The sequence below is a fragment of the Pongo abelii genome, chromosome 7 (genome assembly GCF_028885655.2).
Source record: "Pongo abelii isolate AG06213 chromosome 7, NHGRI_mPonAbe1-v2.0_pri, whole genome shotgun sequence".
Lineage (NCBI taxonomy): Eukaryota > Metazoa > Chordata > Mammalia > Primates > Hominidae > Pongo > Pongo abelii.
The window spans coordinates 34,490,173-34,514,366 of NC_071992.2; the positions used below are offsets into that span (position 1 = coordinate 34,490,173).

At 37.7% G+C, this 24,194-nt stretch overlaps 1 protein-coding gene across 1 annotated transcript in view; it reads left to right on the forward strand.

The window, feature by feature from the left end:
• The first annotated feature begins 18,917 nt into the window (after nucleotides 1-18,917).
• The window catches only part of NRG1 (neuregulin 1), a 97,571-nt gene continuing 92,294 nt past the window's right edge, over nucleotides 18,918-24,194 (forward strand). The window contains 1 exon segment of the mRNA NM_001131553.2: nucleotides 18,918-20,362. Coding sequence (NP_001125025.2) covers nucleotides 19,696-20,362 — 667 coding nt within the window. The 5' untranslated portion in view covers nucleotides 18,918-19,695.

Sequence of the window (24,194 nt, forward strand, 5' to 3'; positions counted from 1 at the left end):
AATAAAACTTTCCGCCTTTTTTTTTTTTTTTTAATATGGAGTCTCGCTCTGTCACCCAGGTTGGGGTACGGTGGCATGATCTCAGCTCACTGCAACCTCTGCCTACCCGGTTCAAGCAATTCTCCTGCTTCAGTCTCCTGAGTAGCTGGGATTACAGGTGTGCACCACCACACCTGGCTAATATTTTGTATTTTTGGTAGACACAGGGTTTCACCATGTTGGCCAGGCTGGTCTCAAACTCCTGACCTCAAGTGATCCACCCACCTTGGCCTCCCAAAGGGCTGGTATTACAGGCATGAACCACCACGCCCAGCCCCTGCTTATTTTTTAAGGTTTCTAGAACATTGGCTGTGATCTTTTGGGTAAATAGTGCACCGAGGAATTAGTCTAATAAAAGCTGCTGGTGGAGAAGGTCTTCATGAAGAATAGAGTTGGCTGTAGTCTCAATTTTCAAAATGTCATAACTCTTCTCCTTCCTTTTTATTTGAAGTGCAGACCTGGATATATTTTGTTAAAAAATGGTCTGAAATTATAAAAAATGTTCTTTGTCCAATCAAGGAGTAAAATCAAACCTTTTATTATTTTGTAGTTATACTCAGATGTTAGACTATCTTCTAGTCCCCAGCAGTTCACTCTAGGTGGTCCCATAGCTTTGGTTGAACCACAGTCTTGCCACTTCTTATCCATAGTGATGTGCACATCAGTTCCCACACCAGAATGTAAAATACTAGAGGGAAGAATTTTGGTTGATTTGTATTTCTATTCCCATAACTACCTTCACCTTAAAAGAGAACTACCTTCACCTTAAGTCATGGGCACAGATATTGAAGTATTTTAAACTCAAAGTTTTAAAAAACTAACATTGGCTTAAATAATATTTATTAGAGAACTTGTAACATTTTGAGAAGCATTCACGTTCTATATATGTATATTTTAAATTTATTTCTGTTTTTTACATCTGGAAGATTTTTTTCATTTTATCATAAGTACTTGTTTTCATGGTAATTTATAAAATTCTGTTTCTCCTTTGATAGGATTATTACAAATTATTCCAGAATCTACTTATTAACTGGTTGCTGTTCCTCTCTGTGGTGCTGAAGAGGCACTTGCTTGGGAACAAGAGAAGTGCCGCAATAGTGTCAATAACATGGATTTTTCATTTATTATCCTTAAAAGTAATAATAGACGACAACAATATATTTTAATAAGCATCTACTATGTGTCAGATGCTTTCATTTCAGAATGGATATTGTTAGTCCCATTATATAGATGGGGAGACTGATACTCAAGACAATTCAATATTTGTCAAGTAGTGGTAGAAGCAGGTTTTAACCTCAGTCTTTCTGACTCTTCATCCTGTGTTCTTTTCACCCACAGATGGTAGAGGTTGAAGGCTCAGAAGAACACTTCTTGAGCTCAGAAAGCTCTTCTGTGACCTCTATCCTACTAGTCTAAAGGGCAAATGATCATTGCAGCTACTTTCAGAAATGGTCCTTTTTCCCTAATGAGATGACCAAATCTGCTTTATGAACCCAGTTTCCTAAGCAAGATACAGAAATAGACACACCAAGTTAGTATGATAAAAGGTGTTAAAAGTAGAACAATGTTAGGTACCAAATTATATTTATTTGGCACTTGGATAATTTAAAAATAATGCCACAAACTTCATCCCGTCTACCTCCCAGTGCGCACACACTTGGGATGAAGAGATAATGATGAGAATGACATTGTAGATAAAAGGTATATGCATTAAACATCTGAAATGCTTAGGTTATTCAAAGAAAAGAATAAACACACTATGTGATATGTAGCCTCAGCTACTTCATGTTTGAAGTTGATGGTAACATTCAGATCAGTTTTGAGAAACAGACTACAACCATAGCTTTTAGTTTAAGTTTCAGATTGATATGGAAGGTTATTTGTTTTAACAATCCCTATGTTAAGTTTTCTTTTTTCTGTGCTTCAGTTGACTTATTTTGTCAGATTTTAGGTTTTTTTTTTTTTTTTTTTTCAGGCTAGATGGCATTCTCATCCCCTGCTGTTGTTAACATTTAAAGCATGCAGCCTCTTGTGCTGTGGTGTAAATTCCAACTGACTGACGATGATTAAACAGAAAATGAAACTTGAATGGCACTATCTCAAAATCTACTTAAAGCCACAACAGGTATCTGTCTGTAGCAATATATCAGTTGGAACACATGAAGAATAAGAAATTGTGGCTTTTTGTGTCTGCGTTTATTTTTCTTTGAAATCAAAGAAGAAAACTACTGATTTTTCCTGGATCACTAAAACAGTAGTATGGATTTCTAAACAGGGCAGACCATACAAACACACAATTAATTACATCTGAACTTGAAATCTCATACTGTGCACTTTACCTCTTTTATACCAGTTGTAATTTCTCATTTATGTACAGATACTATAGTAACTCTTTTTTTAAAAAAAAGAATGTATTACTGTAATTAAAAAGCAAATAAGAAAGATAAGACACAAAGGATTAATTGGGATTACAACTCTTCTTTCTGTATTGAGTGCAAAAGCTTGGTGATCTCCTGAATTGTGCTTCAACAGTGATCTCAAGACTCCTTCCAACCCCCAAGGCTCTCCTTTTTTAACATTTGTTATTACTTAGCTATTTTATTTGGCAGGGATCCCTTCTATCTCATCTTCTAATGCACTGGCAATGGTCCTATTGCCAACAGCTTAGAGCCTACTGCTGCTGGGGTAAGCGACACAGCCGAACTTTCTAGCCTCTGCATCCTTATAAATAATGCATCTGGTTTCCTGTAACTACATGAACTCTTAGACTTTAGTAGGCATTTCTTTGTTAGTCAGGGTAAAAGAGTTGGGAGATGAACAGTTGTGGAAATAGTTGTAGGCAGTTATTATCACTGATTAGAACCTGAGTCCATGACATATGCATTAATCACTGGGTTAATGCTAATGGAATGCTTATGGTATTTATAGTAGATATAAACAAGATATAGAAAAAGAATATCTTTGCTGACCAAACTGCATGCTTAATTCAACATGGAAAGTTCTGGTGAGGTTAATCTAGGACCCTTTGAGACTCTGTTGCTCATAATTGGACCTGATTTACTACTCATTTCAAAAATCTGTTTTAATTTGCACAGAATTCACTGGCTTTTTGGGGGTGGACACACTTGTTCTTAAGAACAATAGCAACAAGATCTTCATTTAACATAATATCTAATGCTCCATCTAACTTAGTGGTATAACAAATTATTGAATTTGTAATGAAAAAGGTAAATGCTGTGTTAATAAGTTAATAGCAAAGTAAATAATGCATATTTATACTTTTAACTTCAAAGTGTTTATAAACATGTGGCATTAAAAAGTAATGTTTTATTTTTGAGCATCAGAGAAAATAGTATTTAAACAAGAGAAACCGATTTTTAAAGTGAAAATCATTTTAAAATGTACCTTCAAGCCATGTTAATATAAAATAAGTGAGTTCCATCGAAGTATACACTCTTTTCTTCACTGGACATGCCTTAATTGGACATGTCACTGGCCGGGCGTGGTGGCTCACGCCTGTAATCCCAGCACTTTGGGAGGCTGAGGTGGGCGGATCACCTGAGGTCAGAAGTTCGAGACCAGCCTCAACATGGAGAAACCCCGTCTCTACTAAAAATACAAAATTAGCCGGGCATGGTGGTGCATGCCTGTAATCCCAGCTACTCGGGAGGCTGAGGCAGGAGAATTGCTTGAACCTGGGAGGCGGAGGTTGTGGTGAGCCAAGATCGCGCCATTGCACTCCAGCCTGGGCAACAAGAGCAAAACTCCATCTCAAAAAACAAAACAAAACAAAAAAAATTGGACATGTCACACAATGACAATGTTCAGTGTTATGATTATACTGTAAGGATAAAAAATTCAAATTGATTTAGATGTTGATGAGAAACTTGTTGCCCTAGAGCCTTGTATATTTTCATCAGAATTAACTGAAAGAAGGGAAAATTGTTTCTAATATGATGCAGGGTGTTCATCCTGATCATTTTATTATTGATTTCTTTAGTTAGCATCAGTTCATCTCTGAGCAGCTCATTCATTTAGAAAGATGATAGCTTGTAAGTTTAATTCTAAAACTCATTCTCATCCTCGTTAGCATTTGACATGCCAATGATTTTGCAGAGCTGGGTTGTTATCAGGACTAATGTTTAGTCAAAATGTTTAACACTTATTTCTTTGATTCCTGTAGAATTTCCTTATTAATTAACCCAGGGTCTATAAGCAACAAATTTTTAAATCAGATATATATCTATATGCATGTAATTCATTTTTTTCTCTTTGATTTTTGACTACTTTTTTATGCTGATATTTTAGAATTTCTATGAAATTAACACATTTCCTTAACAATTCAGGAAATCTGACTAACTGTACTTTAAAATTGTGCTTTGGTTTCACCAGTAAATAAGAAGGCTTCAATTCATCAAAAAGATAATAACTGTATTAATGCTTTATTTTATTTATTTTAATCCATCTATAAAAAACAATCAAGACAACAGCTTTAAAAAAATGCAATCATTAAATTACTATGACAGCCTAGTCTGCTTTTGTGGCTGTTTTGTTTTGATGGTTACCGAGAATGGAAACAGATAGATTATGTTTTTCTGCTTGTAATTGTCCAGTACCTCCAAAGGCCTCTTGCCTGGGTATGATCCCTTCTGGAATTGAATTCTGCATTCTTCTTCTATCACTAATCAAACAAAACACTATCAGAAGAAAACATTTCCATAACTGGATCCGGAGTGAAGGAAAATTTCAGATACTTAGACATGCATATACAATAAACAGTGTTTCCTGACAGGCTCATTAAAAAAGAATTACTCCACTACGTGTCAACTGCACAAATAGAATCCATTATAAGACTATGGACTCTTACTTCTGAAGTCTGCCTTTGTGCCTACCTAAGATTAGGAAAACTAAGTCTTCCACTAGAATTTAAATATCATAGAAGCAGAAACCATTGCAATCTCTTTCCCCAGTGCCTTCCTTCCTCTTCCTCTCAGTCTTGGGTAGGTCCTTGTACATATGAGGCACTTGCTTAAAAAAATAACTGAAGGAATGAATGAAGTTGCTTAAGGCCGGGAGCAGTAGTCTGTAGGTGAGTCGACTCTCACCTGTAGTCCCAGTACTTTGGGAGGCTGAGGCAGGAGGATCGCTTGAGGCCAGGAGTTCGAGACTAGCCTGGGCAACATTGTGAGATCCCATCTTTACAAAGAAATTTTCAAAATTAGCCAGGTATTGTGATGCGTACCTGTAGTCCCAGCCAATTGGGAGGTTGAAACAGTAGGATCACTTGAGCCCAGGAGTTTGAGGCTGAGCAAGATCTTGTCTTAAAAAAAAAAAAAAAGTTGCATAAAGCAGCAGAGACAAGATCAACCTAGAATGTCTGTGGAAAAACTTTGAAAAAGCATACATTCTTAAAAATAAATAGGAAATCTGTGGCAGAGGAAACAGTAACTACTGACCGGATCTTCCCTTTTCATTTTAATTTAATTTCTAATTTGCTGTAATTGTATGGTGATTTCGAATACTGATTAAAACTCTTAAAAGATTGAAAGAGAGAAATCACATTTTTCTGCTAAACTCTGAGTTTGTGGCATGCCTTCTTCCTTCATCTTGTTGATGCTCAAAGAATTATGTAACAGAGGGCCATCATACTGTTTAGTATGTTAAATTATTTTGATTGATGTACTTACTAGCAACATCATTTAAATGGGTTGGTTTCGTCATGGCCAGACTTAAGACACATAGCATTATTAAGTTGACAACCTAATATTCCACATTAAATCCTGGTGTTGGAAAAAGCTAAACTGATCTGAAAAATAAATCTGTCCAAAGTAGAAACTGTAATATGTATGTGAACATGTACATTCTCATCATCGCTTTTTGTTTTCTTCTTTCCTTTTCTGTTCTTCCCGTTGAGTCTTGTGTAAGTCCAAATAAAAATTTTACTGTAGAGCTCAACAACAAAAACAATGATCTCTTATGTAATTGATGATTTTAAAAAATGCTTTGAAAGTCTTCCTCCATACTTTATATCAGTATAAAGATATTGTACAGTGGTACAGAAAAAATGGCTTTTGAAGTTCAGATGGTTTGAATCTTTGCTTCACCACTTACTAGCTATGTAATTGTGGGTTATCTGTGCATCTTTTTTAATCCTCACTTTTTCCATCTGTAAAATAAGAATAATATCAGTTACTTTGCATACTGATTGTAAAGATTATAAATAAGAACTGATGTATATATACTACTTGGCACAATGTCCGACCTGTTTCTGTTTTTCACAGTCAGCCTTCTCTTCCATTTTCTAAGGTGACTCAGACCTTACCACTCTAAAAATTCAAATCATGCCTTCACTCTCTGCAGATTGCACTTGCTACTTTAGAAGAAAAGGAAAACTATAATATGGAAATTATTTTAATTTTCTCTTACCAAATCTACAAACCCCAGCACAATGCCTGGCACAGATACGGTCATTTAGTAAACATCTTTTGGATGGATAGGTGGATGGGTAGCTAAGTAAATTAACATATAGATTAGGTCTTTGGAAATGGTAGCTATTTTTATTACACCCTGTACAATGACCTTAAAATTTGAAATCTACTGCTTTTGAAAAGCAGGTCATCCTGAGGTTTTCCATTTTGTACCTGCCAGATTGTGAAAAGAAGTTCATTTCAATGCTGTACAGCACATTTCCTGATCAGTTGGCTGAATTACAGTAATGCCATTTCATTTTGAGTTGGACAATTCAAGCATTTAGCCCTGATTTTTTTTTTTTGACAGTAAGTTAGTTATTTTTTTACTCATTCAACACATTTTTCCCCCACCACAGGTTATTGTAAAACAACCTGTCTCTGGGAGCACAGTTAATTCTGTGCATGAGATTTCTAAAAATGTTTTTACATTGTCATTGCACTTTTTTAAAAATGTAGAGATCCCTCTGCTATTCTTTTGCATTGCCAAATGCTTATGTACCTTGGAAAACTGCTTAATTTGTTCTTTTTATCTCACTAGATTCTTTGGTCTTAGGTTGTGAATGGGTAACAATCATTTAACTTTTGATGTGCCCCGAAGTTTCCCATCGAAAACTTTTTTCTTTGAATCTTTTTTAGGGTGAAAGAGAAGAATATGGGGGATCTAGGTGTACATTGATACTTTTTAGATGCCTTTGATATCAGTCAGTAAACAGCAGTAGACATTTGGAAGAGCATGATAGAAGACACAGGGCTAATTCCAGGTATTTAACCCCGGGTTAAGGAGACTTAACCTGAGGCTGGGTTATTTCTCTGACCTCTAGGGACAGAGTACTGACAAAGCCTTAAGGTGGCAGAATTTTTGAGAAACACTTCTAAAGACTTATGTTTTGTTTTAGAATCCTATCTAAAAGCATTTCAAACCAATTAAGTTAAGCCGTTCCTTTCTTACTGGATGTGTTCTGGCGTGGGGGGTGGGGGCAAAAAGAAGCATATGGTTGAAGCTCTGCACTGCAGTGATTTGTAAAAGAAGTACTTTTCCTGCTAGGTTAAATTGCTCTGCATGCCTCTTGCTGTCAGGGACATGATTTAGTTAAATACAGATGCTTTTAGAGGGGCTTTGTACTGCATCATACATATTTAATAGTTTATAAAATATCTGTATGAATCACTGGGTGGAAAATCCAGCAGCAGAGAAGCTCAACCTTCACATTGGAGCCTCTGGCCTTATGGTCCACTGACCAGTTGACCATTGGAAAAGTGTGTTCAGAATGGGAGTGTCCTGAATAACCTGAGGATTCTACTGATTTCAACAGAATAAGCTTAACATCTAACCTTTCAGATTTTTTCAGTAATGTGAAGTTTACATTTTCTCAAGTCACGTTATTCATAGATGTTCTAATTCCCCAGGGATCGAAGTATAGCATTAAGGAAAATCCCTTCTCAATAAATAAATGGTATTGGGTGAGGGGAGGGGAGCAGAAAAAGCTCTTAGATGTTCTATAGCAATTAATGGTTGCCATATAAAGATACCTCATTGTCATTAGATAATGGTTAAAATTATATGAATCTTTTACCCTTGATATCATTTTGAAATTCATCTTAAAAATCAATTCCTTAAAATAAAAGTAGTAAGGGAAAGAGGTAGTGATGGGTGGAGGCTGGGGGACGATGCAGAGGAGGAAAAAAATAAGCAAGTGGAGGTTACTAAATGTAGAATTGGTGGATTATTTTGTTTGTTTGGCATAGGAAATGAGTTTTATAATAAAACTTACTGTAGTATATCAAGATAGGCTCCTTTCATATATGAACCCAGAAACACCATGAAAAATTTTTTAAAAGTTCCAGCATTTTATTATGAAATTTTCAGACATAGAGAAAAGAGAATTAATCATTCAGTAAACAAACTTATGCCCACTACCAAGATTTTACAGTTAATATTTTCCTATATTTTCTTACCAAATGTCTACCCATTTATCTATCAACTTTTTATTTTTTGATGAAATTTCAAGTATACATGAGTTCATTTTACCCCCAAATATCCCAGCATGCATAGTGTATATATTTTATTACATTGTTTAAGAGAACATGTAGGTCATGGATTATGCTATCAAATAGAATATACGTTTCTCTCGAATAAGCCACCATATTTGGACCGAGGGTTTTCTTGTCATCATATTTCAGAGTATAACTCAGACAGTAGCAGCCTTCTTGTTCCTGTTCCCTAATAATTACTCCTTCCCCTCTCCCAGGCTTTTAATTCTCCAAATTAAAAGAGGATGTAACCTTGGCTCCCTGATTCCCAGATACTGACAATTTTTGGTACAGTTTGTGTTTGAGCTACTGCAGTAATGTTCGGGCAATTCCCATTTTGGTGACAGTCTTCTTTCCTGAGGATACATTGCCTTCCTATCCTCCATGGTTTCTTTATTCTATACTTTCCTGTGTAAGCAATAAAGCTAACTGTAATGCTCCCACAATTCAAGTAGCGTCTAATCTCCAGTCTGTTCTCAGGGAAAGTTGTTGGGTTCTGGAGCACACATTTTGTGTGCTCCCTTAGTTTGATAAAATGCTGTTTAATAACGGAGTCCAAATATGAATATTAGTCTCTGAATATCTTTCAGAAAGATGCCCATTAAGTAGAGTTGTGACTACAAGTGGTTGTGGGAGCATTAAAGAGTAAACTTTCTTTCTTTCTTTCTTTTTTATTATTATTATACTTTAAGTTTTAGGGTACATGTGCACAACGTGCAGGTTAGTTACATATGTATACATGTGCCATGCTGGTGTGCTGCACCCATTAACTCACCATTTAGCATTAGGTATATCTCCTAATGCTATCCCTCCCCCCCTCCCCCCACCCCACAACAGTCCCCAGAGTGTCATGTTCCCCTTCCTGTGTCCATGTGTTCTCATTGTTCAATTCCCATCTATGAGTGAGAACATGCGGTGTTTGGTGTTTTGTCCTTGCGATAGTTTACTGAGAATGATGATTTCCAATTTCATCCATGTCCCTACAAAGGACATGAACTCATCATTTTTTGTGGCTGCATAGTATTCCATGGTGTATATGTGCCACATTTTCTTAATCCAGTCTATCATTGTTGGACATTTGGGTTGGTTCCAAGTCTTTGCTATTGTGAATAGTGCCACAATAAACATACGTGTGCATGTGTCTTTATAGCAGCATGATTTATAATCCTTTGGGTATATACCCAGTAATAGGATGGCTGGGTCAAATGGTATTTCTAGTTCTAGATCCCTGAGGAATCGCCACACTGACTTCCACAATGGTTGAACTAGTTTACAGTCCCACCAACAGTGTAAAAGTGTTCCTATTTCTCCTCATCCTCTCCAGCACCTGTTGTTTCCTGACTTTTTAATGATTGCCATTCTAACTGGTGTGAGATGGTATCTCATTGTGGTTTTGATTTGCATTTCTCTGTAGAAATGGTCCAGGGAAACAGTCCAAGCGAGGTATTGGTACAGACATCATTCATGGCCCTAAGTGAGAGAAAATCTAAACTATCTAATCAAGTGTGTGTATCTGAATTGGCAGTATGCAACTAAAGTGCTTTCCTTTGTAGAAATTAATTAAAAAGAAGGAGAAGTAGATGTGATTTCCAGTCCTGACTTTGAAATTAATTTCTGTGTGACTCTAAGCAGGTTTTTTGTTTGTTTTTACCTCCCAATAACTTTTTTCTTCTTGTATAAATTAAAATTCATGCAATGGGTGCAGCAAACTAACATGGCACATGTATACCTGTGTAACAAACCTGCACGTTGTGCACACGTACCCTAGAACTTAAAGTATAATAAAAAAATTAAATAAATAAAATTCATGGGTAAGACCTGTTGCAGCTCCAAAAGTCAATAAAAAAATTTAAATCTAATTATTATTGAGATTACAGTTGACCTTTGCATTAAACCTAAATTCTTTTATTCCAAATAACTACTGAAATAGAAAGAAAAGAAACAAGTCTATTTTCTTTTTTCTCCCAGTGTCTTAGAGACATGGTCTCCTTCTGTTGCCCAAGCTGGTCTCGGACTCCTGACCTCAAGCAATCCTCCTGCCTCATCCTCCCTAGTAGTTGGGATCACAGGCAGGAGCTACCATGTTGGACAGAAAAGAAACAAGTCATTCTTAAACAAATCTGAGTCTAGCAACCTATTGTATAATTTATGATAGAAACATTTGAGCTGGAGGTCAAATCATAAGATTTTTATCTTATAACTTTCAAATTCATATCTTTTTAGGTAATAAAAATTGTAACAATTTTCTGCAAACAGAAAAGGTTTCCACCCCTTGAGCTGAAAAGCAGCAGGAAAATGAGATTGGCATTTCATTTTAAATGGGATACGTCTGCTTCCATGAGCATCATAAAGGTTATGACCTTACGGTAGTGTTGCCTGACACTTAGGTGGCTCACTAAGAATGCCAAATCAGTTCTGGAAACTGCATATATTTTTATTTCTTCTTTTTTTTTTTCCTTTGGTGCAACTTTGTATTTTCATTTTGATCAGCAACAAGGAGAAAAAAACTGTGTACTCTAAGGAAAATGTATATCGTAAGATGTTTTCTCTGGCTAAGGTCTTTTCAGATTTGGAAATTTGAACTGGCCAGGCGTGGTGGCTCACGCCTATAGGGGAGGCTGAGGTGGGCGGATCACCTGAGGTCAGGAGTTGGAGACCAGCCTGGGCAGCATGGAGAAACCCCATCTCCACTAAAAATACAAAAATTAGCCAGGTGTGGTGGTGCATGCCTGTAATCCCAGCTACCTAGGAAGCCAAGACAGGAGAATCACTGGAACCTGGGAGGTGGAGGCTGCAGTGAGGTGAGATCTCGCCACTGCACTCCAGCCTAAGCGACAGAGCGAGACTCCATCTCAAAATAAATAAATAAATATAAAAGAGAAAAGAAATTTGAACCATGTTTAAAAGTAGAATACTTCAGGTAATCCCTTTCCTCAAGCTTTCTTTATTCTGGGAATGTTGTGCAAGTATATTTTATACACAGGCTTATGTGAAGTTTCAGTCTCTTGAATAGCTGGTACTCTCTTATGAGTAATTCATAACTGCTTCACATGTGTATAATCTCATGCTCAACCGTTTCTCTCTATTTTAAGCAGGAGATTTAAAAATCAAATTAACACATATTTCTAGAGCATTTGCTATAAGTGATATGCTGTGCTATATACTGACTAACTACATTTCTGGGTTGATTGGGGGACCAGTTTATAGAATTGGCTGACAAGCAACTGAACTTTAAAACAAATAGCTAGTGCTTAAGTATAAGTCAAGTTTAATCACTCCCATTTTTAAAACTTTGCTGAATTTATATTAAACCGACATTGGTTATTCAAGGTATTTCTTCCTTCTTTTTAGCTAAAACTTCTCTTACTGCATTAAACTACATCCATTATCATTTTCATTAAATAAGATTGCACATTGGATATGTACATAAAAGCAAAATTATATCTTGCATTTTTGTTACATTTGCCAAAAGAATGAAAAACAAACAACAGAAAAATCTCTCTGAGCTGTGCTGCTCTATGCCCTGAACGTAACTGTAATAGTGAATATTAATGAGACACAGCAAAGATATTTGCTCAAGGTAGCTAAGCCAACATATATTGCTCCAGTAAATGTTAGAAATGACCATTCATCCACATAACCTCAGATTAGTCTGCATAAAGATAATGTTTCTTTTGTTTTTTCTTCTTTTTGTCACACACACACACACACACACAGAGAGAGTAATTTAACATTATTTGCATTTACTCACACTGGTAAAACTCATGTCTCAGAGATGTTTCCCATAGTTTATTCATCCCTCTTCTATGTCGTTTTCATTTGGATGCATTTGCTTAACAAATGTCTGCTGTGTGCCAGGCATGCTCTATGTACTGGGGATATAGCAGTGGATGCAGACACAAGTGCATGGCCTTATGGAGCTGACATTCTGGTGTTGAGTTTATCACGTTTGATAAGAAAACACAGATAATACAGGAAGACTGCTATTTGCCCCTCATCCTTGGCACTTATTTCCAGTGGAGTCCTTCATCCCAAAGATCTCAGACGCACACACACACATATACACACACACACACACACACACACACACAGAGAAACTAGTAAATGGATATGTCATTGAGACTGAATTCAAAAGGCTTATGAGAACATGAGCAAAGGCGTATCTTTCTATCCTGTTTTATATACTAAAATATTATTTTTCACTGTTCAACTCCATCCTATTTCCCTATTTAAAATATACATATTGGCAGGCATGGTGGCTCACAACTGTAATACCAGCACTTTGGGAGGCTGAAGTGAGAGGATTGTTGAGGCCAGGAGTTTGAGGCTATGGTGTTATGATTGCACCATTGCATTTTAGCCTGGGTATGAAAGTGAGACCCTGCCTCTACAAAATAATAATAATAATAATAATAATAGTTCAAAAATAAGTTAGCCAGGCATGGTGGCATGCACTGTAGTCTCAGCTACTTGAGAGGCTAAGGTGGGAGGATTGCTTGAGCCCAGGACATCAAGGCTGCAGTGACTAGGATTGCACCACTGCACTCCAGCCTGGGAGACAGAGTGAAACCCTGTCTCTAAATATATACATATATATACATAAATATATTTTTATATACATAAATTAGTATTAAGTTCAGAGTTCATAGTTAATAATTGCCTGAGATTCAGTGCCATATTGCCTATTGATACTTTCTAGAAGAAAGGGCAGCCGACACATAACAAAGTCTCATTTTCCCTTGAGTTGAAATTCACACAGGAAAATTAACCATTTGAAAGTCAACAACTCAGTTGCATTTATTGCACTGTTGTGCAACCACCCCTTCCATCTAGTTCCAAAACTTCTCCAGTGGAATTTTAAAAGAAGGGCAAGGGCAACTTGTAAAATGACCAGTAAACTGTGTTTGTAGAAAATTAATGATTTTACTTATGGAGAGTGAGAAATTAATAGGTTCTCCCAAAGTAAAGCAAACTCACTGTAACTATCATATGCAATTAAAATATCTTTCCGTATGAAATTCTCACATCCTCATCTTTGAGATCATTTACTGTATCTTCAGTTACAGAGGATCTAAACTCATAAAAAACAAAATGTACCAGAGTAAATTGCTCATCGTGTTACAGAATGAGAACACAGAGCACAGTCAATATCAAGTACTTGATACAGCATCTCACAAAGTAATGCTTAAAATTAAGTCAAATTGTCTGTTCTGAGAACATTTTCACTGGGTAAGAATAATCAGTCTTGACTCACCTTTAAAGTGGGCAGAAAAGACATGCCCAGTAAGGTAAAATGAGTTTCATTCATCTCACCTATTTTGCATCATAAATAATGTACAAGAACATCAAACAGCACATGGATTTGGTTTGCTCTCAGAGAACTTTTCTGTTTAGCTGGGGAGAGAGGAATGATAAGAAAAAATAGTTAAATATTAGCATATTCCAAATTTTCCCTCCACTGATAGGATCTGTGGTAGTTGAGTTTCACTAGATCAGGCTAAATTAATTCAAGGCATATTTTGGAACAATCAGAGAAAATTTGATAAGGAAGTATCTGAATAGGCCATTAAAAGACTTGAAAAAATGGAGAGGAGTATAGAGGGTATTTTAGATAGATGGCTATGAATAAAGCCTGCTGATTTATTAGAGACCCCATAATCTATGTAATGCAATCCCAATCAAAAGTAAAACCAAACTAAATGTATGTATTGAATGGATAGCCCAGCTCTAAGTTTGGGACAATCAAATACTGATAGTGTTTGCCTTCAAAGAAATTGCATTCTTCAGCCCTGTATACATGATGTAATTAAATGATGACACATGACTGTGAACATGTACCCCAATAAATGGTACAGTTAAGAAATGCTGGGTCTATGATTTGGAAAAATGGGAAGGGCTTCATCAAGGAGCTGAGACCTAGCTGAGGGCATGTTTTTTGGATAGGTGGAGGAAGCCGATAGATCCATTGGTGTACTTTATCCTCCAGAGAAGCTGCAAGTTTTTAAAGTCAACTTTAGGGCATGGAGCTTTCTTGTGAAAATTATGATTTCATAATTCTTCAGCAAATAAATAAATAATTGCCATTTGTATGTAGGGATCTCTCCAAATGAAACGACTGGTACCATCATTTTTATTTTATGTTAGATACCATGAAGTAAATTCTACTCTTTTGCCAGCTGTAAAATTTAGGAGCAAAAATAAACTTTTTCAGTGATAATATTTTTAGATTTTGGAGATAATATTTTTAGAGTTATATCACCAAGATACAGGAAAAAAGTCAAAGAGAAAATAAGTGAGTAATAAGGTCAAAAGCAAAATGTCATTTATCATTCTCTTTCATCTGTTGGAGCTACCGTACATTTTTCTGATGATAAAGTAAATAAAAGTAAAGCAGAATGACTAGCTTGAATTCATAGCCTAGCTTGAATTGAAGTAGCAGAGGAATTCTAGTATTTTTTATTTGATGATATTACAGGGTTTTTTTTCTTCATTGAAGCTAGCTTAGAAGGAAGCTGAAATATTATGAAAGTGGATCAGAAATACAAGTATATTTTACTTTATTCTGCCAAATCCCATTCTATATTACCGTGTCTCTTCTTGATCCAGGTTGGCATACTAGCATTTACTTCCTCATCCTCTATGGCAGATTAATTGTGGCTGCAAAATCTTTGCCACTTTCTCCCTCAAAATTTATTTCTTCTGTCCTTGAGTCTGGGCTGGCACGGTGACTTCTTAACCAATAGGATGCGGTGGAAATAGTTTGTTCTGCTTTCAGGCACAGACTTTTAAGAGAACTGGCAGCTTGTGTTTTCTTCTTCTTGGGGTGCTTTCTCTCACAACCTGGCCACCATGCTGTGGGAAGCTCAAGCCACAAGGAGAGGCCACAGGTTGGTGCACCATTTCACAGTGCCGGCTGGCATCTAGCAGCAGCTGCCAGTCATCATGTGTGGGAGCCATCTTGAATGTTTCCACCTAGTTGCACCTCACCTGCAGCACCAGCTGACGTCAAATGAAGCAGAAGAACCACTCAGCTGAACCCAGTAAACCTACAGAATAAAATGGCGGTTGTTGTAAGCTATTTCTGGGCGGTTTGTTTCACAGCAATACATAACTGAAATCGCTTCCCAAGGAAAGTCCTGGAATGAGACCATGGAAGAGCTCATTTGATTTAAATGACAAATAGATAGTATTTAAATGGCCTATGCTTAATTCTAACAATTTCTAAAAATTATTAGGCAAAATTGTAGAAGTCTTATTTTGGAAACTAGATCCTTTTAAGTTTGTTTACAAATTATATTAAGGTAATAATTCCTATTTCATTGTTACATATTCTGGTTCTCATAGTCTCTCCTTGAAGTGATATGTAATCAATAATATAATCAAATGCACCCTTTTGATGAAATAACACAAGCAGTATTTTTTAGCAGAAATAGGATGAATCAGAACACACTCAAATCTTGGCCACATAGCTATGTGTCCATGGCAAAATTACCTAAGTTGCCTGGGCCAATGAAATTAAAAAAAAAAAAAATTAAGATAAATATGGACTGTATGGGATTAGTGAAGATCAGAAATAATGTATATTATGAACCTAGCAGAGTACCTGTCACCTGGGTGGAACTCAACAAAGGTAGCTTTTTTTATTGTGAGGGAGATGGTGATAAAAGGTTTAAAAAGGTAGTAAAAAATTGTCTAGTTTATTTTTCTAAGAGGACATGGAAATGGGGTGTTCCTGGGCTCTACTGGGGTGGAGCTTAAAGGGTTAAAATGATATATCCTTGCAGTTTTTCCTACAAACATGCATGTTTTATCCAAAGGAAATTCTGACCTCTAACCCCATGCACACTTTCCTTGCTCAGTCTTTTATTGCTATAGAGGATTTGATGAAGGCAGAAAGGCAACTTCTGGGTCCTAGTCCCAAGGGTAGAACTAATGGAGAATTCTTTTATTCTTTACCTCCCATCCTTCTCCATTTCCCCATTTACATTCATTTTCCAATTTTGTGGAAAAAAACAATGTTATAGGAAGCTGGCTGGCTGCAGATTAGTCTTAGCACCAAGGTGGAATGCCTTTCCGGGGGAAAAACAGACACATCCCAAAGTCTGGCTTATGTAGTCCAAGGCAAAGAGTACTTGTGGCAGTCCATAGGATTCTCTCTCTGATGTGTTGTCCTAGTCTTTGTATAAAATGTTGGTTTTCTCTATAAGTGTTGGGTATTTTCAGTGTAACAGCTAGAGCAATGCCCAGTAACTTTTTTTTTTTCTGCCGAATATGTTTGCTCTTAATGGTTGAGGTAAGGTGAATAATTGCTATTGGTGTAAGTTAAAGACCACTTTTCTAAACTATGGGTTAGCATGCTTGGTATTTTCTCCTATCTGTCTGACTTGAGGCCACCTGAACCCCATTTTGGTCTTTAAAATTTAGCTGACCTTGGCCTTGGATGAAACGCTAGTGTATTGAGTATAATAGTTTTGGTTTAGGTCAAAATTGGGGAATTCAGTGCCATATATTTCAACTGGGTGCTTTTTGAAGAAATTATAAATTACCCTAGTTTAGCATAAACACCTGCTGATATTGTTTCTGAATATTTACATGAATATTGATCATTGAGATCTTACTGTCTTTCAATTTGAATGCTTTAAATGCTTCAATAGACATTTTCTGCACTGTGAAATTGTATGTCCTTTGCTAGAATCTTTGTAAGAGAGCTCTCACTGCTTTAAAGTCAAATAAACCTAGAAAATAAGCATAGAAATTATTTTTAAACACCATTTACTGGTATATAAATGCAGATTATAGGGAGATGAACTTAAGGATAACTCATGTTGCTCATAAACTTGTCATAGTCATGGTTACAATTATGCAAATTGGCACAGGCTTTTGTTGTTGTTAGTTATAGTACTGCAAACACAGTTTAAGATGTTAAGACCCTTTAAATCATGTATAATTATGGACTAATTTCATCCTGAAGGAAGAAGTGATAATATTTTATCTCCTGCCGTTTAAAGCTGAAACATACCTCAAAGTAGTGGAGATTGTGCCCTACAAAATATAGTGTGCTTAAAGCGGATTTTCTCAGGACTTGAATTCTAAATTTTACTGCTTCAGGAACTCATATGATGGCTATGTAGTATAGATTTAGAGAGAGTTTTACAGACTCCTATTGACATAAGTGAACAAAATGGTTCCTTGGAAACCGTTTAGATGTCCAGTCACAGTAAGTGTGGATTACAGGTTCAGATGCATATTGTGTGCAGTGATGTGCAGCACAGTGCTTGGGGAAGCCTGTGGTCTGTATTAAGAACAGTGCATTTCTTCTAGTGTTTTAATGACTGTTGTTTTAAAAGAAAAAAACAGTCAGCATAGAAACTACTGAACTCCTGAAATCTAACCCAAAAGGCATGGTCTCATAGAAAACTCTTCTTAGTACTTTCAGTGCAGTGATAGCTGAGGACATGTGGTATATATTACAGTGCCAGGGAATTCAAACGTCTGCAGTGTGGAGTCACCGTGAAAGGCTAATCTAAAAATGAAGTGGTAGCTTTGCTCGCATCATAACTCTGTTGCTTACTGGTGCTTCCTATTAGCTTGACATTAGTCTAGTCTTCTTTGGGTGAGATAGAATAAATGGAAATTCAAAGGGGACCACAGCAGGGGATATATGGGCTGCCAACCCCTCCCCTAGCACTCCCTTCCTCCAGCCTGTACTCAGCATTTCTCCCTGGGCATGACAAAGTCTTACACAGTCATTGCAAAAACAGCTAAAGGCAGAGCTGTCCATGGTTAGGAAAAAAATGTTCAAACTGTTGGTTGAAAATCAGGTAATAACAGTCCTCTTAGTGAACGAAACTTATTAGAGGGCTAGGGAAGGAATGCTATCTCTCAGCAGCAGGCAGGAAGAAATTGCTGTTGAAAAGCTTACCTCTCCAGGGAGGAATCAGATAGCAGACTTCACCAAGCCTCAGGTCCAACCCATAAGGTCCCACCTACACCACCACCCCCATCCCCATCCCAGCTTTGTTAGATTGCTAGCATCGATCGCTGGCTTTTTCTGACCCAACAGTGGGTGAAGGAAAGAGCCGGCAAGGTGGGGGTGGAAGAAGACTGGGACAGATTTGTAGAGAAAGAAAGAAAAAGGAGGAAAACGGGTGGGGGCCATGGGGACTAGGCTTAACTGATGCCTGCCTGCTTCTCTTTGATTTGATGGCCTTTATTCCTTCTAATTGGATAAAATAGGAAGTCACTGGCAGTCCTGTGTGGCTGGGGATACTGATTTTACTCAGACCAGCCTGCAGATCTAGAGTGTGGATAGAGAGTGGGGAGTGGGGGTTGGGAGAGGGGGAGGAAAGAGAGAGGAGAGAGAGAGGACAGGCTTGGATGAAGAAGGTAAAGAAAGAGAAAGAGACTGAAGCAGAGAAGAGCCGCAGAGGAAGAAAGTGAATGAGCACTCAAGAAGGACAAAGAGGAGTAGTCGGGGGTGGGGTGGAGGCAGGGCGGGGAAGGGAGTGACCGCCCCTCCTGGCTGCACTCTTGCCTCCGGAGCCCTCTGATCCTGTTTGCAGTGATGCTCCGAGGGCAGGCACCTGCTGCTCTGTAATGATTCAGCCCCTTTCAGCCGTCGTCGCGTTAACACAACAGGATGCTGTTGCTATTGTCACTACTGCCTCTCCTGCCGCCGCCGCTGCTGCCGCCGCCGCCGCCGCCGCTGGTCCTCCTTCTGCTTTTACTTCTCCTGCATGACAGTTGTTTTCTTCATCTGAGCAGACACCAGCTTCAGATGCTCGAGGTGAGAAACATGCCTTTCAGTTTGGGCTACTGGTTTACTTAATTAACCAGCCGGCAGCTCCGTCGATCTATTTTGGTCCCTGTCCTCTTGACGAGCCCGGGATGGTTTGGAGTAGCGTTTAAAAGAACTAGAAAAGTGGCCCAGAAACAGCAGCTTAAAGAATTATTACGATATACTTTGATTTTGTAGTTGCTAGGAGCTTTTCTTCCCCCCTTGCATCTTTCTGAACTCTTCTTGATTTTAATAATGGCCTTGGACTTGGACGATTTATCGATTTCCCCCTGTAAGATGCTGTATCATTTGGTTGGGGGGGCCTCTGCGTGGTAATGGACCGTGAGAGCGGCCAGGCCTTCTTCTGGAGGTGAGCCGATGGAGATTTATTCCCCAGACATGTCTGAGGTCGCCGCCGAGAGGTCCTCCAGCCCCTCCACTCAGCTGAGTGCAGACCCATCTCTTGATGGGCTTCCGGCAGCAGAAGACATGCCAGAGCCCCAGACTGAAGATGGGAGAACCCCTGGACTCGTGGGCCTGGCCGTTCCCTGCTGTGCGTGCCTAGAAGCTGAGCGCCTGAGAGGTTGCCTCAACTCAGAGAAAATCTGCATTGTCCCCATCCTGGCTTGCCTGGTCAGCCTCTGCCTCTGCATCGCCGGCCTCAAGTGGGTATTTGTGGACAAGATCTTTGAATATGACTCTCCTACTCACCTTGACCCTGGGGGGTTAGGCCAGGACCCTATTATTTCTCTGGACCCATCTGCTGCCTCAGCTGTGTGGGTGTCGTCTGAGGCATACACTTCACCTGTCTCTAGGGCTCAATCTGAAAGTGAGGTTCAAGTTACAGTGCAAGGTGACAAGGCTGTTGTCTCCTTTGAACCATCAGCAGCACCGACACCGAAGAATCGTATTTTTGCCTTTTCTTTCTTGCCGTCCACTGCGCCACCCTTCCCTTCACCCACGCGGAACCCTGAGGTGAGAACGCCCAAGTCAGCAACTCAGCCACAAACAACAGAAACTAATCTCCAAACTGCTCCCAAACTTTGTAAGTAGAGAGAGAGAGAGATGATGATGATGATGATGAATAAAGGAAAGGGGTGGATTTGAGGTCCCCAAAGGGCATTTCCCTTTCTTCTTGCATTTTGGTTGCCTGGTTTTGTTTAAGCAAAGCCTGTGTTTGAGATGCTTGGGATGGCATTGAAGGGCCGAGTAAAATGATCTTGCAAACTCCGGGTCTGAACCAGTGTTGTAGCAGCAGTTCTCTCTAGCCACATTGCTCAATCTGGTACCGGGAATGCAAAACTTCAGCATCTGCAAGTCATGCTTGAATTTAAGTTAAATTCAATTTATTTCTAACACATTTTAAAATTAAAACATCAGGCCATCTCTTATGTTTTATAGAAATGTGACTTTCATATACCAGTGAGTATTATTTTGTGTCTTTCTCTTCCCCATCATAGATTTCCTGTCACCTTTCTGTTACCCTCTACCTCTCAGCGACCCCAAGCTGCCTGTTGTCTCTCTCTCTTTCCTGTTCCCTAACCACTTCTCCCTACTTTTGTATCTTAATTGGTTCTTTCTGAGGTTGCAGCAAGTCTTAAGACATTTACGGTGCTAGCCTCTCACTAGCTTGAGATGACTGCTGTCCTGCCCAGGTGGTACTTTCAGTTAGTGAGCACTTATTAGTGGCAGCTTTATTTTGTCCAGGACACAGTAGGATTCTGCATGAAGGATTTTCCCAAATTAGTTTTGTCTTGTATAATCAAATGTTTAAATAGCTTCCTTGGCAGTCATTAAAAAATACAAGATCCATTAGTGAGGTACATCTTTTTTTTTTTTTTTTTTTTTTGACGTGTGTCATCTTAGTCTGGCAGATTGCAGCAGCCCAGTTTAATAACCTGTGATGTGAAGAGAGCCCACGCTCTTAAAAACAATACATTCCTGTTTGCATTGGGTAATTGCAATAGCTTTAGAGTGGAAAGTTGACAGGAATGAAAGCATGACTGTTCTAAATATCAATAGAGAAGGGAGGAGTTTTCTATAGCCTTCTAAAAATGTTTCTAGTTTATTTTTGTTGTCTCTATCTCCTATCACTTTTTACCATGAGGAATATTTACTTAGTAGAAAAGTACAAGATCAGAAAATTTGGTTCTTAATAAATTGCATGAAAGCTCTTAGGGTTAAAAGAGAGTTGACAATTTCTCTGACGAAATGCCTCTTGTTTTTCCTCTGGACAGTAATGAAGAATAAAGAATACCTTTTCCAGACATCATGTTCAGTGTGAAGTAGTGCAGCATGCTATAGAAACACGGAAAAACTTGATTTGTGCTTGTAACTCCCGATCATTTCACACACACCAGATTCAGTGGCAAAGATTTAAAGAAAAAGAAAAAGAGTCTTGTTTTCTAGGTGCAATTAGGGAAAACCTCCTTCATGCAGACGCTGCTTTGTATCTTTATCAAATCCCTGAAGCATCATTAAAAGTCTGACAGACATCACTGCCTTTGCTGCCTCTTCCCACCTGGCAAAGTGACCGGGAAATAATACCCAGATGAAATGACAGGCTATAAAAAGCAAGTACGGATCCTGCAAAGAGAAGTGAAATTCACCAGTAGGACAAGATTACTTGATCATTTTAAACTTAAGTCTTTAATTGAAATCTGCTTGAACAGGTTTCATTGTCCAGAGAAAGAAAAAAATGCCCTTTGATAAACACTTCAACTAAATTCTATAATTTTGTCATCTGAGGAAATCAAGAAAACAAAGAAACATCCAACACATTTTCCTGATCTAAGACCATGTCAGAAAGTATGTTGTGAAGTTTTGATAAATTATTTTGTAAAGTAAATGTTTCTACTAAGTGTTTTAGTAGATTACATATTCCTTATCAGTTTTTTTTCTCCAAGCCAGGGCATTGATATTGTGGCATCTGCAATAAATGGGAAAGATTTACTGCTGCCTAAAAGCATCATTGTGGCCAGTTTGACCAGATGCACAGCTGCAGCGTTTTGAAGTGCATCGGAGATAAGCCTAGAGAAGCAGTCTGGGAAGTAGTTTTCTCCTGAAAAGTTAGGGGTAGACAGTTAGTTGGTTAACACTTTAAAACCTATAAGGAAACTCTGTTAATTTTTTGGACTAGTTCCTTAAAAAAAAAATCAAGTCTTCTATTCTAAAAATTGTGAGCCTACTTTTTTTTTTGAGGGAGGGGGGTATTGGGGGAAGAGTAGTGTTTGAAAGGGATTGGTCCAGGCAGCTTTGTTTTTAGAGACTTGTAAGTGGTTGTTTTTGTTGTTGTTTAAAAAGGTTGTAACCACTAATTAATGGAAAGCAAAAAAAAAAAAAAAAAAAAGCTTACAAAGGGATTGTATTTTTCAACTAAGAAAGTATTGTTCAGTCACAGAAAGAACTGGGGCATTCCTTTTACCGTGCATGTTTTTGACATAAACTAAGCTGTCATGGCTTATATTTGAAAATGACATTATCATATATGAAACATGCTCTTCAGTGGTTTTAGGACTTTATTCTCCCTTTTCCATTTTTTTTTCTGTCTCAGCATATTCAGCACATTATGCACAGAGCTGTAGCCTTCAAGGTCATAGACTGTTGAGGGCTAATTGATTATTCTTTATCCTGGAGCCTGAGAGAGTAGAAGAGAGACAATCCCAGTAATTGTGTCTGCAGCGTTGCTCCCCAAACCAATCTACCTACTAGTATTAGAGTTTTATTTTATAAATACTAGAGTTACTCCCTCACTTACTCTTGTTAAATTACAACATTCTTTGTCTTTGTTATAATAAAAGGCAAAATATGACATTTTAAATTGCCTTAAGGTATAGTGGCTATGTCGCATTTTCTAAAATGGATATTTCTTTCATAAAGTAATATTTCATATTTTCATGATATTAATCTATGCATTCATGTAGATCTTAAGAAGTCCAATGCAGAATTGGAATGAAAGTATATAAGTATATATTTTTATTCTAAAGTATCTCTAAATGTGGTTAATTGTTTCCCACTACCACAATGATTATATTGTCATGATACTAATTAAGTTTTTACTTCTCAATGAGTCACATAATACTTGCACTATTCATTTGTTTTCTTTGTCTGGGCTTTAAAATTTTTCCTGCCCTGACTGTTGGGAGATTGCAAACTTAGATTATCATAAAAAGAGCTGATTAATTAAATTATAGCCAGGAAATGATGGTACCACCTTGAAAGAAAATGTTTTCTGGATATGAGATCCTCCCTGCTTGACAACAGATTCTGGGATGCAAGAATGTGTTGGTATTTTCATCTTGGGCCAACTTTGTTTTGCTTTGTCCTAAGTCTTATTATGGGATTGTATGACAAACCATTGTTACCGCAGTGACAATAAGAATCAGTAACCATTTGCAAAAGATCAACATGATGAGTTGGATATACCATAGGATTTCTTTCCTTCTATTTAAAAGTGCCATTCATTTAAATTCTAATGGATCCTTCTTCTAGTTCTTGGTAACTATATTTGTAGGTATTTCAGAACAGTGATTTTAAATAACTTCTCCCCACTTTAATCATAGCCGATTACAGCCTGAAATGTTAAAAACTGGAAGGGACTGAAAGATCTTCTATTGGAACTGAATAATTTCATAAATTTACCAATGAAGAAACCCAGGCTCAGAAATGCCTAGTGAAATTCTTTTATTAGAATATACTAAACTCTGAAAAATGTGGCAAAATCCAAAGTTTTAGAAAATGTGTCTGTCTCTGAGAATTTAAACACACACTCTCTCTCTCTCTACTGTTTTCTTCTATCATTGTATCCTTATTGTAGAGAGTTGGAGCTAGAGACTAATGTAGCATCAGATTGAGAATTAGGGAAGTACTTTAGGTGG